General features: G+C 39.7%; 2 protein-coding genes across 2 annotated transcripts; one reads left to right on the plus strand and one right to left on the minus strand.

The window, feature by feature from the left end:
* Window positions 1-1,588: 1,588 nt before the first annotated feature.
* On the plus strand, window positions 1,589-7,540 carry areg (amphiregulin). The gene is made up of 6 exons (XM_023406063.2): window positions 1,589-1,731; window positions 2,632-2,808; window positions 3,088-3,316; window positions 3,689-3,850; window positions 5,336-5,449; window positions 7,186-7,540. The coding sequence occupies exons 1-5, from the start codon at window positions 1,695-1,697 to the stop codon at window positions 5,427-5,429; spliced, it is 699 nt and encodes a 232-aa protein (XP_023261831.1). The 5' UTR covers window positions 1,589-1,694; the 3' UTR covers window positions 5,430-5,449; window positions 7,186-7,540.
* Window positions 7,541-12,232: 4,692 nt separating this feature from the next.
* On the minus strand, window positions 12,233-15,369 carry LOC111654932 (granzyme A-like). Its single transcript, XM_023406111.2, has 5 exons — window positions 15,235-15,369; window positions 14,878-15,019; window positions 13,927-14,065; window positions 13,086-13,361; window positions 12,233-12,995 (listed from the first exon to the last, which is right to left on the minus strand). The coding sequence occupies exons 1-5, from the start codon at window positions 15,329-15,331 to the stop codon at window positions 12,843-12,845; spliced, it is 807 nt and encodes a 268-aa protein (XP_023261879.2). The 5' UTR covers window positions 15,332-15,369; the 3' UTR covers window positions 12,233-12,842.
* Between the last annotated feature and the right edge of the window lie 564 nt (window positions 15,370-15,933).

Below are 15,933 nucleotides of genomic sequence, written 5' to 3' on the forward strand. Positions count from 1 at the left end.
GTTTTGCTTCATGTGGGCAATAATCCCTTTCCAGAGGTGGGGGTGGTTAAATCATGAGAGCTACTGAGCTTGTGTAAAAATGCATGATTCAAAGTTTTATCCAAATAGATACGGCTGTATTTGTGTGTCAGAAAGTTTTTACCCGTCACGCTGTTAACTACACAGCAGCGTGTTTACAGTGGGCGGCTGTTATGAGGTGCTTCTCTCCAGGCTTGTGTCAGACTTTCCACACATTCATATCACATATCCTCAATGCCATTACACATAATCCAAACAATTTAATTCCTACGGCTGTTATAAACAAAATGTGTCAGGAGCTTCTGGTCGTTGTTGAGGCCGAGGAATGAGATGGACAAGTTCCCAGCATTCCTAGAGGGCTTCTATCGGATTCCACCGGAGCACGAATGATGGGACAACCTCTGTCTGCAGACACAACAACATAACAACACACCCTTCTGTGCAGCATCCCCACCCAAGCCATAAGGTGTCCTCTTGGTTACAGTGTACTAAAATAGTAACGCTTGCCATCATTTAATTAAACCACACACACAATAATTAAGACACAGAAAGACTCCCTGTTGAACAATACAAAACATACATTTAATAATAGAATAACATAACAGATTTGGTGCATTTCAATAGATAAAATAATATTTACTTGAGAGCAGAAGTTATTCTGCCTCATGTTCACTGTGAAACACACAATTAGAATATGATATATCTTGTAAAACTTGACTTATCTCTCAGTAAAAAAGCTGGATTCAGAGGTTGAATTGGTTCATGATGCCACATTAACATTTTTAGACCGTCTTCTCCCCATTTGCCCATATCTGTACGTGATACAGATAATTAATAATCATCACACAATCATAAAAACTTATTTTATGTTTACTGCCATCACTGACCATCTTTGTACCTTGAGTAAAGTGCAGCCGGTTCCGGTCACTATGGTGATTACAAACTGTGTGTATCGTTGTTACCAAGTGAGAACATTGCATCTCTGTTTTTGATTGACTTTTGTGTTTTCATCTCTTTAAGCTCATTAAATTTCCCAATAATCCTTTAAAAAATTAAATCCCCAAATAAACAATGAACAAAATATTATTAACTTATTTCAGTTTGTGGTAGCTAGACACTTTGGAGACACAAGATTTTGACCTGATAAGAGTGCTATGAGTATGTTGTGGTGTGTGTGCGTGCATGTGTGTGTGTGTGTGTCGGTGTAATTATTGCCTTATTCGTGACCATAGAGGGAGAAGCGAGGAAGCAATAACAATTAAAGAAGGGGGAGCAAATGTTTGTGTGTGTTTTAATGGTGAACAGAAACAAGTCAGAATACATCAAACTGTTTTGTGTCTCAATCTCATTCAGACTAATTATTCTCCAACAGAGGTTTGTCATGTGTGAGGAGTTGAGGTACAAAATGTGTTGCCTGAGGCTGATTAATCACTAGACACACACACACACACACACACACACACACACACACACACACACACACACACCCTTCTTTTTTCCTCAGAGTTGAGAGGCAGGCGTTGGTCTATAAAAGCTGCACCCAGCAGAGGTAAAGAGAGCAAAGCACAATCTCTATCAGCAGGGGACAAACAGACACATCACACTCGGGCACGCACACACACCCTCGCACAGATTTGCACAGGACTGTCATACACAAAACACTCTCTTCCTGGGATATGAACCCTCTCGTCCTCACCTGTCTCCTGTGCTTCGGTAAGTTTGGACTTGTACCTTTATTATGTACGTGTGCGTTTGTGTGTGTGCAGGGCCAGGAAAATCAATGAAATGGAAAGAGGAGAAATGTAAAATGGCATGAGGACAGAGGAGGAATGGGGTGCTCTGGGTCGGGGGCAAGCAAGAAAGAAATGTCTCTGCAAGTGAGGACTTGTCAGGCAAGTTTTAGAGAAAAGAATTTGTCTCAGAAGTGCAGCGCCTCTGGTTCTCAGGATGGATCTGAATCATTACCAGGCCAGATCGTTGTATAACAGAGATGCTGCGAAAGGTCACCATAATTCAAATTCTTCATTAGTCTTTGAATTTCATTCATTATTGTTCTCATCGTGTGTGAATGATGCATTCAGGTACAGCATTGTTCAGGACATGGACTGGTTGTACTTGTTTTAGTGTCAATACAGCATGTATGTGATTAGCGGGCTCAGATTGCGCTCGATATTTTAAGATGAATGGATAAGTCAGATGTAAATGGGACAAAGATTCTGAATACAATGCCAATAGAAAGTAACCAGGCAAGCTTAGGTTCCTGGTGACCATAGAATAGGAATAAAAGAACTGGATGCCATTTCATCAATCTCAAGATGTTTGTCCTTTTTCTGGTTGCAGAAAAATAAAACTTCCAGATAATTATAATTCATTTCATCCCTTCATGGCAACAAGTTGTAGTCTGAGCTTGGTATCATGCTTTAAAAAAATGTTCTTGATCTTCCCAAATACTGTGGATATAAAATACTGGGGTCACCACATTAAACTGCATGATGTAAACTTTGACTCTAATTGCTCCCTATTGCTTATCTTTTTTTTTTTTAAATATCTCTATGTAAATTTGATCTCACTCATTAGTCTGTTTGTATTCTGTGTGTCCTGTTGGTTTTACAGTAGTCTGCAGTTCGTCGGGCGCTCAGGCATCTGAGGCCACGTACTCCAGTGGACTAGCCGGAGTGACTGGGGGTCCGGCCTCTGGGGAGGGCCTCCAGACTCTGCTGAGCGACGATGACGAGCTGGAAATAGATGAAGATCTTTCAGGAGGGGACAACGAAAATTTCAGCCCTCATGGTATGACAAATCAAACAAGCTCTTTTCCTCTTAAACTTGATTTTTGTTTTGTTCAAATGCTGGGCCATTTGTGATCAGTAAATACATTTTTTCTGAATGCAATGGAGAAGTGAAGAATTTCGCTGTTCCTTATCTGCTTTACACTGTGTTCAGTTGATCAAAGAAGATATTAAGTCACAGTCAGGGATGTTGTGTATGTATGTATGTGAAAAATTCATCATGTAAACTGCTTGAACTTATATGTAGAAACTCCTAAAATGAACCTTTCTCCTGCTACAGAGTTACATCTCAGTAAAGATGAGAGGAAGAAAAGGAAAGGCAAAGGCAAGAGGAGGAGCAGGCACAAGAGCAAAAGCACGACTCCTTTGAACCCCGAGCACATGGTCTTCACCAACGGATACACGGCAACTCTCACCACCGCAGAGGATCCCTGCACCTCCACCCACCTGGGCTACTGTATTCATGGTTACTGCAAGCACATAGAGGGCCTGCAGGAGCCAGTGTGCATGTAAGTACAGCATCAGTTCACTTTGGGTGTTTGCATGTGGGTGAATATGAGCGACGTGGTTTAGTCAGAGGCAAGTTGATCACGAGTTTATCATCAGAATAAATAATCCACATCATTTTTTGCTGAACTTTCCAACAGGCAAGAACAAAAATGACATGAACACATGATTAAATTTATATATTAGTTGTTGTTTTTTTTTAAGCTGAGGTTTATTGGTATCTTTCCTTATTTTGACTAAATGGACATATTCACTATTTTGCGTAAAGTTTAATATCTGAAGCCACATTTATTTACACTGTCACCCTATTCTTCATGATTAACAAAATATACTTCTTGGCTGATCAATTCGTTCTGTTGCCTCTCACTCTGCAGATGTATGAAGGGTTATGACGGGGAGCGCTGTGGGATCCAAACTCTGGAGACCCGCACCAGGGGGGGCAGTGACACTGAGTTGGTGCAGACGGTCTTGGTAATCATCGCTGTGGTCCTGTCAGTCATCAGCTGCATCGCCATCCTGCTCATGACCTGTGCTCAGTGAGTACGACTGTGTCTCACACGTGGCATCACATCTTGATTTTAAAGCTGCGCTAAAGACTGATGTAACACGGGGGAAAGACATCCTTCAGTGACCTGGCCTCATTCTCTGGCTGTAGTGCTTTCAGAGGGAACAGAAGGTGTTAGTGGGTGGGAAGCCAGTGAGGGATCTTGAGCCCAAATAATGAGGACAGGTGACAACAGGAGAGACTTTCGAAATTTACCCATTTCCCAGAATTATATATCAATATTGATAAGAGAGATGCAAAAAAAATATATAAACTGTGTCTTAACAAAAAGTGAGTGACGGCGACAGATTGACTGTCTCCCCTCATTTGTATAAAGTATCATTTACCCATGGGGGTGGTTAGCATGAGTGTGCTGTGGACAGTTTGTGCAGGATCTCTTGGTACTGAACACAGTGTTGTTACTGCTGTTTAGAGTTGTAAACCTAAGACAACTTGTTTTCAGTGGATTAAAGTTAGGAATCAAAATTCACAACACCATTATGTAACCAGATCGCAATATATCAATTATCTGTGTGCCCTGCTTCTCTCTTCAGCCTCGGTATCAAGTTTCCCAATAGTTGGAGGTATAATAAGAAAGAGACCTGATGCCAGTGGTTTTGAAATAAAGTCGTCTTATTCGTCTTTATCCTTTAAAACTGTTATAGGGCAGATCACTGAAGCTTTAAGTGGATACAGATGAGGGCCATCCACACCCTGGCAAATCCCAACACACATTAGAACCCACACATTAGAAATGCTTCTTGGCACCCAGACACACTGACACATCAGAAGGGCACATAACACACCCAAACACACCCACACTATAAAGGTATTGCTCACCACCCCTCACCAGGCCTCAATATCCTCTATAACTTTCATGTCTCATTCTTACTTTTATTGTAGACTAGTAGTGAAATCTACAGTTTCGCCACAAATGGTGCCACATAGATGAAAGCGTGTCTTACTCATCCTTTATTTTAAATGATCTAGTATTTCCTGTAATAGTTTGACAACTCATTTCCTGTATAATCACAAGGTCTGTATCAATATGTAACCAAATCACAGCTATTATTTGTATGTGGGACAAAGTCAATAGTCCAAGATAGTGCAAATATAACAGCAGCAGTGCAATTAAAGCTTTACAGCCCGTGTGAGCCAGCAATACTGAAGTCGGGGGAGGGTGGAGAGAAAGTGGAACTTATTACTGTGAGAGCGAAACTACATCCAATTTAAATTCTGATCAGAAAACAATACTAGAGTTCATTTTAATAATCAATACATACCCTTTATGGGCTGTCATCCTTTGAAATAACTGCCAAAACACAACAAAAACACACCTTAAATTTCATTTGTCTAGACAGGATAAAAGCTCTAACTGATTCTGCACTCCCGCCTTTCAAAATAACTTTACTGCGATCATCTGATAATCACGAGAGCTATACTCGGCTTTTATACTCACAGTGAATGTGTTTTTCAGTTACCGGTCACATAAAAACTACCTGGCATCCTACCTGGGAACTGGGACGGAGCAGGAGAAGTTACAGAAACCTGTTGGTGATGTCGTGGTGTGAGGGCGTTGAGTTCCGATGAGGTAGGTGTCACGTTGTTGAGCTTTTGACCCACCTGTGTACTTCGTTCCAGGTCAGCAGTTACACTGAGTTCACACTGCGTCAAATTAAATGACATCCATAAACATCTCAATACCCCCAACAGTTCGCTTAACTTCCCCCCTGAACATCGTTTGCCCAGTCATGGCTTAGCAACCATAAAGCTGTCAGCCTTCAGGTTCGCCCTGTTAAAGTCGTGTGCATGGGGTGGTAGATTGTGTGTAAAGAGTTTGAATGATGGTTTTATTTTTTACCATCTTCAAAACAAGAGAGACAACAGCAAGGATGTAAAGATTAAACAGTGTTTGTTTGCTTGTCTGGCCCAAACAACAAACAAGGACCCAACAACAAATTTTTGACCCAGGACCCCCTGGAAGGTTAACTTGGCCATAAGCTTTAGTCTTTAAGCATTTTATCATTTATGTAATAATCAAATGCATATTTCACACCATTCTCAATATAAAATGAGTTAGCTTAGCCATTAAAAGGTTTATGAGATTTCTATTTACATTAGCTTAACTAGCTTGTTAGCTACAGTTAATTTACAGTGTAAATATGGAGTTCTAGAATGGAATGCTTGGCAGGATAGCAACAGTAACTAAGGGGGCAGGGCCTATTGAGCAGTGAATTGCTTGACTCAGGATGGAAATCCAAACCTTCACCAATCACCGTGGTCATGTCATATGTTGTGATGCTGTAAAATGACATGTATTTCCCCGGGGTGTATATTTTGCTGCTGTATTTCTCCCAAAAGTCTTGCCTCGGACTTAATCCTCGGAGGGTGGTGTCTAGCCTCTGCTCACGTGAATCTTAAGCCAAACAGGAAAGAGTGGGCTCAGAGAGTGACAGAGGAGCCCGTATACGCTTGTTGTTGTTATTGAATACAGCAAGTTGCATCATGAAGAGAGGAATCCCCACTAGAGAAGAATTAGTCAGGATTAGCCACGGGTGTCTCGGCCTATCCCATCTCTGCACTGCATACCAGCGTAAAGAAAAACCACACGCTCGATCGTACACATTCACCTGTGTGTCCAAACAATAACAGTACTGACACACTGACTGTACACGTGATGACCTAGCTGTAAGAGCTTACTCCATTTAGATGTGGTCAGATCTCACTGAGCAACACACACACACACACACACACACATAAACACACGTGCAGACTTCACGTGTTTAGATACACCGAAATTTTTCACCTCAAGACAAATAATGCGGCTGTTCATCTTTCTCCACAAAGCCTGCATGTCGCTCACTGTCAACCCTAAAAAAAGCAAGTCTGACTCACTCATAGGTTACAGTGTTATTTACATGCTTATTCATTTGCAGGCTTTAAATTCTTTTATTCATGTGTTTAAGGAATAATTAATTTTTTTTACAACTTTTCATAGTTTTCATTGTAGTAACCAAAGCAATTACTGAGATATGGGATAAGATATGGGAACTGGGAGACCAATAGACAGGTTGCAAACAAACAAAACAGTTCATCCAGATTATTTAAACTACTTTATTTTGCGTTAAAGCTAAAATGGAGAAAGGAATTCTGGACTTTTACTTTCAATGTTTAAGCATGTCGTCTGTGCAATTATTTTAAGCTGTTTTAAATTAACTGCTACATGGTAGTTTTCTAACTAAATGGTTTCACTTTTACTTTTAAAATGTAATTTCTATGTTTTCCTATCTATTGACCTTTGATTTCTCTCTATCTGTCCTCATCCAGCTGCACGATTCAACCGCGAAGTAGACCAGAGGAATCTGAGGACCTGACAAAGAAGTAGAAGTGATAGACTGCTTCATTAGATGCTGTGTAAAAGAAACACTGTCCAGTACTTGTTAGAATGTAATTTATTCAGTGTGATTATTTATTGCTAACGACTGTATGAGTCTTTGTATGTTGGACTATTGTTATGATGTCTATTATGTGCGAATGCTGAGCATTCAGCCCTTTGATGATCTGTAGGTTCGGTTTTATTTATTGCACTGCTGTTGTTATAGGTCAGAGAAATGCTCTTCATCTCAGTCTGGAAAAGGGATGGAATTTGATCGCTAATAAAGTGTCTCAGTGTTATATGAAAGTGTTATTTATTCATGCGTCTCTGCCTGACTTTTCTGTTTACATTCCTATCTCTGGATGCATCCCATACCTTAGCAGCCTGCTCACACAAACACCTCAGCCTTTTAGCCAAACACAGATTCAGCAGACAAGAATAACCCTGAGACAGGCTCTCAGAAAGCTCTGAGACTTCACTGAGGAATTCAAAGAATCATGAGAGCAACACAAAAGCATGAGGGACTGGAAAGTCTTTTTAGGTGTCTGTGTGACAAGCTGGACCATCAAATGAAATTGTACCACTTCATTGCTTGAGTTTAATTTCTAACAGCTGATTTTGATGAAAAAAACAGATATACAATATCCTGTACACAAGGATTAAACCACACTCACAGACACACCATCCATTATGTTAAAAACACAATGGATGGTCACTGCAGTGTTTTCAACAATCAACTGACGTCTAAAGCTGGATGTGTAGACAATATACTGCTGCACAGGTGGATTGGGTTAAGAAGCGGGGGCGTGTCTGGTATGAACTATTTTGGGACTATTCAGGTAACTTAAGTTCTCAAAGTCTTTGCAAACAAAGACTGTTTAGATGCTTCTGGACAAAGGAGCTCAGAATAGACTGTGCACAAAGGAGGAAACAGTTTCACAAGCACAGCATTGAAAAAAAAATTGAGATAAGAGCTTTAATGAAGAGTGTTAACACCAAACAAACTTCTGGCTACGCACTGTTTGAGTATGAGGTTAACCTCACATGACCTTATTCATCTCCAAAGATAGCTGACAGCTGTCACTACACTGCATGATTTACATAGTATTTATGAAGTCACCAGTCCATATTCTCTCAATATTCTTATACTTTTTTACAATTATGGGTAAATATGCATAATGCATATTTTGGAAAAAGTAGTTTGAGGAGAATGTGTTAAGTAGCCAGTTTCCTTTTTCTATTTCACCATAAATAGTTTTAACTTTAACGTAATAAAAATCCTCTTGTTCCACACTGTATATATATATATATATATATATATATATATATTCTGTATAAGCTTGTTTCACCTCTTCATTTGAGCTGGATGATGTTTACACTTTTTATGGCTGCATCATTATATAAAATGAGAATATTCTAAGTGTCTGGTATATCCTTCTTTACTGTACACGTTTCCTTAAAATTTGACCTGACATATTCGGTGTCTTTGGGAGCCTCTGGGTCTCCAATGGTATTTAAAATGAAGTTCTGTGGGTTTAAGTGATTCACCATCAGCACGTCAGTGGAATTTACAGTAGGATGTTAAGAAAACTCTTAAAGGACAAGTACAAAGTATGACCCCTTAAGAATATTGGAATAACTTTAAGTCATTAAGAGCAAGAAAATAAGTTTAAGTCAGTTTTCACATGTTGATATTAGTGTTGAGAAACATTGTTGTAGGTTGTATCCCTCTGCAGCAGCTCAGGAAGGAAACACAGTGGAGGAGTTTGGACAGATGAAGCCTCATATTTGCTCCACCTGAACCTTTTGCATATTATTGCACAGTACGAGGAAGGTGGATTTTTGACTCATGTTTCTTACAGTCAAGTTGCATCAGGAAAGACTCGCTTCATGGCCAGTAAGGAAAGGAGGAATTATTACAGTGACCAAAAACTCTCTCAGCATATACACTGTACTTTATTGAAAGATTTTTTTTTTTTTTATATGTCTTATAAATTTGGCGTGCCATGTGCTGGTGACTTTAAACAGAGCCAGACTGTTTCCCCCTGCTTCCAGTCATTGTGCCGAGCTAACTGACGCACTAAATTTAATGTATTTTCCAAAACAATTCGTCTGAAAGTCTGAACCTTTCCTTTGAGTCTTTATCTGAAAACAAACGTAGCAAAATGGACAGTTGTCTCATAATCAAACATTTGGGACAATGTGATACAAAACTAAATTGCCATACAAAGACTCTGACTCACCTGCCAGGATACAACAGTTTCCAGTTACCTTCATAAAACAAGATTTCACTCTGTGTTTGCGTGTGCGTGCTGTTGCGTCACTAGTGAGGGAAAGGTGAGGCAAGGTGGGCAGCTCATCCAACACACACAGATGATGCAAGTCCAGGTAAACATTTACTCTCGCGTGTATGTGTGTTGGTGTGTGGGACAGTGATCACCATGGCAGAAATGGTTATTTAAACACGCCAAAAACAGTCATAAACACTCGTGCATTCATCCATTTGACAAATATAAGTTGATATGGGTGTGGTGAGCTTTGATAGTTTCGGTGGCACTGAAGTGGGCCTTTGAGCTTTTGTGGGTGGCTATGGAAACAGAGTAAACACACAGGCAGATGGTTGGTCAGTGATAATTCACTTACAGCTCAAATAAAGGACATGCTGGAATTTCCTGGGCGTGGTAACATTTTTTCCTTCACCTTTACAAAGGAGCAGGTCAGTTGCCAAGGACAGATTTTTTTTTTCTTCTTTTGTCTTACATTTTTGTCTCTTATGCGGACCTCTAATTCAGCGAAATGACACAGATTGTCATCAGTTTTTATCCATGCTAGTGTCGTGGCTGTATGGACGGCAAAGTCTGTCGGCCCACCACTTTTGTCCAGATTGAAATAGCTCAGCAACTATTGGACGGACAGTGTTTGGGAGTAACAGAACATATGTCAAAGTGTTAAGGATATAATAACAGTTTAAATAGGTGGCAATCAGAATACAGTTACATTATTAAAATCAATAGATTACATGAAGCGATTACCTGTTTCAAGCGTTAACTTATTCACTTATTCAACTTATTTAAAAGTTTTGTATTTGAGTTGAACACTTGGTTAAGTTGAACACTTGCCTACCTAGCGAGCTACCGGCCGAGCGAAACTCCTAGTGACTGTAGATCTGCCTGTTAGCACTGTTGCCATGGTAACTAGCTTGTCTAGCTAACATACAAAGCACAGAGTCGAGACCAGCGAATTTACAACACACATAATGTGTGATTTATGTTACTGTTATTTACATCTTTTTCAGCCTTTTCATGCTTTGGGAAAAACAGCAAAGGTAAAAAAAACGGCCTTTTGTAGTGCCGTACTTATTTTAAGTGGATTAGTTGCAAGGCGACAAAGTGAAAACAAAATATTCTATGGAACTATAAATTTGTGATGTGTGTGTATGTATAGGTATAAGTATTTGTATTTGACTTGTACTTATAAGTATTTGAAATACATTACTGACGAATCCCCTGACTTTTCTCCTTCCATTAAGCTGACATTGTAGTTCTTTGATGGGTTGCCGTGAAATTTGAAATAGACAGTCATGTCCCCCTCAGGATGAATTGTAAAAAAACTTTGGGGAAACTTCAGCCTTGCCTCTGGTGCCATCACCTGGTCAACATTTTAATTTGCCAACCTACATGCAAAGTTAATGACAGTCCCATCAGAAGTTCTCAGCTGTGGATCGTGATTAGCGTTAAATATCAAATGTCAGATAGTAGAACATGTTTACACAATAAATTGGGTTGTTGCTAAATATAGGATTTGTTTTTATTTTCTTGGAAGATGTGACATGTGATGTGATATGTTTTTATTTGTTATTAAGGTGTCAGTGACTTTGCTGAGAACTTGGACTAAATTTAGTTTGCAGTTTGAATGACATCTTTCTCACCTGCCTAAACAAACTTAAAAAGAAAAAAGACAGCTCAAACCATACTGTATGTGCCTGAATCATGTTGAGCCAATTCTTCAAATGTAGCTCTGTAGGTTGCAGCAAATTTGCTTCACCCAGAAGTAATAGTAGAGTTTCCCAACCTGGGGTCACATAATACACCTCAAGCGTTGCAAGATGCTCACGAGGATAGAAAGCTGCGTTTTTGTAGGAGATGTGCTTTCAACTTATTATGTCATTTCTGTCTCAGTTGTCATTAGTTTATTCAAGTCTTACTCTTTATATACAGTCTATGGTCTTAAGGTTAGATTCTGAATTTTATGTGCACCATTTTCACTGCAATACTGTAAAAGGTGGACCCAAGGAAGAGTATTCATGCCGTCCCAACAACCAATAGGTGTCAAAATAAACAGGAAACATGGTATGTTTTCTATTTATCTACCTTATTAATCAAAACTCATTTTTAGTTTTACTTTTAGCTGAGTGAAATGATCCTAACCCCCGATTGGAATCTCCTTTCTGTAAATTACTGCGGCACTAGCTACAGCAGAGAGCACCACCTAGTGACGTAGCATGAAAACTGAGTCCCAGGTCATAAAGAGTGGGTGTATAGACATGATTAGTAAGCTGAGCTGACACAACAAAACCACAAGAATTTAAAGTGGAGCAAATAATGCAGAGGGAGCAAATGTTTCAGGGAGACAAATGGGCCTCAGTCAGCTCACAGGAATGAAGGAACAATAGTATTTAAGATAAGGGAGACAAAGAAAATGATGAATAATCCGCCCAAAAACGTTACTGTGCCAACCTTAATGACAATGGCAAACATTTCCTTTTACTGGAAGTGGAAGTGTTTGACATGTGGTCACTGATAATGTCTCCTATAGAGGCATGTTTGCAGCATTGCGACACTTTGCACGTTTCCTGTATGGGGTCTTTATATATGGAGCGTTGTGGTTCAGAGCTTCATGTTCTCTGCGTTGACATTACGGTAATTGTCTCATGCAGGGAAGAGCTAGAGCTTTATCGACAGATGACCTCGAGAGGAGGAGGGAAGAAAGCACAAGACAGAAAATATTCTGTTTTTATTTTGATCACTGATCTTGCACAACATGAAACCAGAGAACTGAAACACAAACACAAAGAGATGTGAGGTTTGAGCTACAGAAATGAGAAGGTATTTTGAAAGAGATATAGTTCTACAATATGAAAAAAGAAAGAACAAAAGATAAGATGCCTTTTATATTTCTGACTCTGCCTTTATGACAGGGGAAAATGTCATTGTGTGTGGTTTTCAGGCAGTAAGAACATCGATCAGTGGTGAGGAAATAATTCAGCCTGAGAAGTGACCTTTAAGACAAAACCAAGAGACTTGAGCTGAAGCCTCAGTATCAGTTTATGCTTTTGATGCAGGAAGTGGTGAATCTGTCTGGTTGACAGGTTGAATAATGCCGCTGTGGTGTTTTGCGTTTATGCTAAAGATGGCTTATTGGTCTCAATAACAATAATTTTTTTTTAAATGTTATGTCTTGTTTTATTGCAGCATACGCAGATATCTATGAAGAGCCTATATCTATCACATGAATATAGGATAAAGTGAATCGAGCACAAAAGAAGTCCAAAGATAGAAGTGGTAAATTTGCAAATACAAATTCATTAACAGTGGGGGCTGATTATATTTCATTTCTTCTTCATTGTCTTTTTGATCCAGTTGAGATGTTTTTCTGAGAGGAAAGCGTACACCCCGGGCTTTTTAATCTGGCCACACTTCCTTCCGAAAGAAGTGACTCCAACTAGACCTTGACCGCACAACAGTGGGCCTCCTGAATCCCCCTGTACAGACAGAATAATGCATGACAGTCATTTCCAGGCAGATCAGGCAGTGATATGAAGGGTGGCCGTCTGTTTTACTTGTGTACTCACCAGACAGCTGTCGGCATGGTTATTGCCATCAGAACCAGCACATATCATGCCACTGGTGATGACAGGTTTGCGGTTGTAGTAGTCGGGAGAGTTGCACTTCACTCTGTCGATCACAGTCACATTGACAGACATGAGGACGTCTGACATTTTATTGACAACGTTGTTCGTTTTCCCCCATCCAGCCACCAGACAGCTGCTGCCAGCTGCTGGATCCTTGACAGTGTTACCCAGCTTGAAAGGTTCCACTGTCTTGGTTTTCCTCACCGATTTGTCAAGCTGAAATTTTAAGAGAAGAAACATTATTCATTGATGCTGACTTTATATATATATATATATATATATATACATAAATGGATGGCTGTGATGGATTGATGTGTGAACATAAATGCTTTCTTTTCTAGTATCCATCTTGAATAAGATTTCTACTCATAAAATTATATCATCAAAGTATCTATAAGAACATGGGGGGGTTTCAAGGTTTAACCAGATTATTGTTTGTATCATTCAGTGTTTGAATCACAGCACAACAATAAATGAAACTTTCTCCAGTTCGTGGGTTGAGAAGAAAGACTTGATTTTGGATATTGTCCACATTTGTAGGAAACTGAAGATAAGCAGTGAAGATAAGCAACTGCACGACTGCACGGGCAATTATTGTATTTGGACCAAATGTGGTTTGAACAGTATCTCTCTCTCTCTCCTGCCCAAACAATCTAAGGAAGCAAATTTGATTTCAAACAAAAGCTGTTTCAAATATGCGTCACAAACAATCTCACACCACTTTCCTACAGTTGTTCCTCGAGGTGGTAATTCACTGCTGGTTACCGTAATGTCACCTTACCTTGAGCAACATGAGGTCATTGACCAAATCTTTTGCATCGTAGGAGGGATGAGGAACTGACTCCTTAACCTTTCGGACCTGCCTGGATTTCTTTTCATTTGCTTTGATGGAGTGCACCCCCAGCAACACCGTCTTGATGCTGCAAGGCCAGAAACACAGTATTGCATTAGCTTACAGTTCACATAACTGTGACTTCATCACAATTGCCTCATTATATATTCCTGATCACTGTCATATAATTGGCTTTTAGTGAGTGAGCCTCAGAGACACATGTAGACCCACAGTGTTGGTAGTTGATTAGTGTTGAATGGAGAGTTCTGATATGACTGTGTTCCAACTGTTGAAGGTGTAAAACGACTCATGGGTGTGCACTGAAATAAAAGTGTAATGTTTATTCTCACTCCCGCAGAGTTACACTGAGAAAGACAGAATTGTGCATTTACAGATACTTTCATTTCCGATAAGCAAATCTTCCTCCGACGAGGCTACAATGTGTGGACATTTTTTGTGATGTTTTTCACTAAAACTCTAAATATTGGAAGATTAAATAATCAGTAGGCGACACAATATCTTTTACACCGTCCATTGAGAATAAACATTGGTTTTAGTGCATATTCTGAAATCTGGTCATTCTAAGAACATGCAGACGGGTGGCAAATTGAAAGAAAAACGAGTGGAGGAACAGGATGTCAATGCCCCCGTCACTGAATGGTTGCATGAGTATGAAAATGATGTGAATCATATGCTATGGCCTTCACAGTCACCAGATCACAATCCAATTAAACACCTGTTGGAGATTTTGGACCGACATGTTAGACAGCGTTCTCCACAACTATCATCAAAACACTAAATTGTCATGATTTGCCATGGAAGACACTTTTTGTTAGTTTGTTTGGCCTTTTGTTGGATTTCCTCTAATTTGTCCCCCATGTGTATTTATCTTGTTCTTACTTTTTACAGTGGGCAGCAGTCAGGACCCACGATGGATTGATCAGTATCCCTCCACAGATCGGTTTGTTGCTCTGCAGCAGAGCCATGTAAGGCATCGAGTGGGGCCGCACCTCGTTCCCATCAATAATATCAGCGCCATGGCCTAAGACAAAACATATTCAGATAATTCATTTAAACAAAAAAGAAACAAAAAGTGAGTCAGTAATTGGTCGAGCAAACAAAACATAACACTCTGCACCAGCTGCACAGTGATTCTGAAAGACAGCATTACTTTGCATTCTGCATGTTTACATGAATGAGCAGGATCTCACAAAGTAAATCACTCACATATATATTTAAAAAACGAATACTACTCACTTGACTGGACATTGAGGAGGACCATGAAGGAGAAGAAAACGGTGAAACCCCTCGGACACAACATGTTTCCTTGTCTCTGTCTTTGAGCTGGTGACATGAAGTGAAGCCCACCTCGATGCACATACTTGTATTTATGTGTTAAGCTCAAAGGATGTGGTTTGACCGTGGAAACGCATGACTCAGCATAATGGACGCAAGCACGACATGAGAGCTAATGAGAATTATCTTCATGCAGAAATCTCTGGTAATAGTTAATGTCATTTACTGGTCGTCATACCCAGGCTGTGAGGTGGAGGTTTTTTGTTTTTTTAAGTGATGCAGCTCTCATCATCTGAAAGTGGAGGCTGTTGATATTTTCTCAGCGACACTTATGAGTGATTTGAATGACTCTATGTTATGAGTCAGAAGAAGGAAAGACTGATGGAGAAAAGGGAAACCTCTGAACTGAAACAGAAGTGGTAGAAGTGAAATATCAAGAAATGCAGAACAAAAAAACTCAGAGGAAGGGTTTATTACTGGAAGCTATATCTTATGCTATATTAAATAAATACTTTACCATTTTGGAAAATATGCTTACTTGATCTTTGGCAGATCCATACCACTCTCATGTCCGTGTGCGAAATATGAAACTTCAGCCAACAGTGGGTTAGCTTAGCTTGCTAGCTTGCTCAGTCCAGTGGTAAAAAAAATCCACCAGCA

This window comes from Seriola lalandi, unplaced genomic scaffold (genome assembly GCF_002814215.2).
Source record: "Seriola lalandi dorsalis isolate HSWRI2012SDOR001 ecotype SW California unplaced genomic scaffold, Sedor1 jcf7180002054294, whole genome shotgun sequence".
Lineage (NCBI taxonomy): Eukaryota > Metazoa > Chordata > Actinopteri > Carangiformes > Carangidae > Seriola > Seriola lalandi.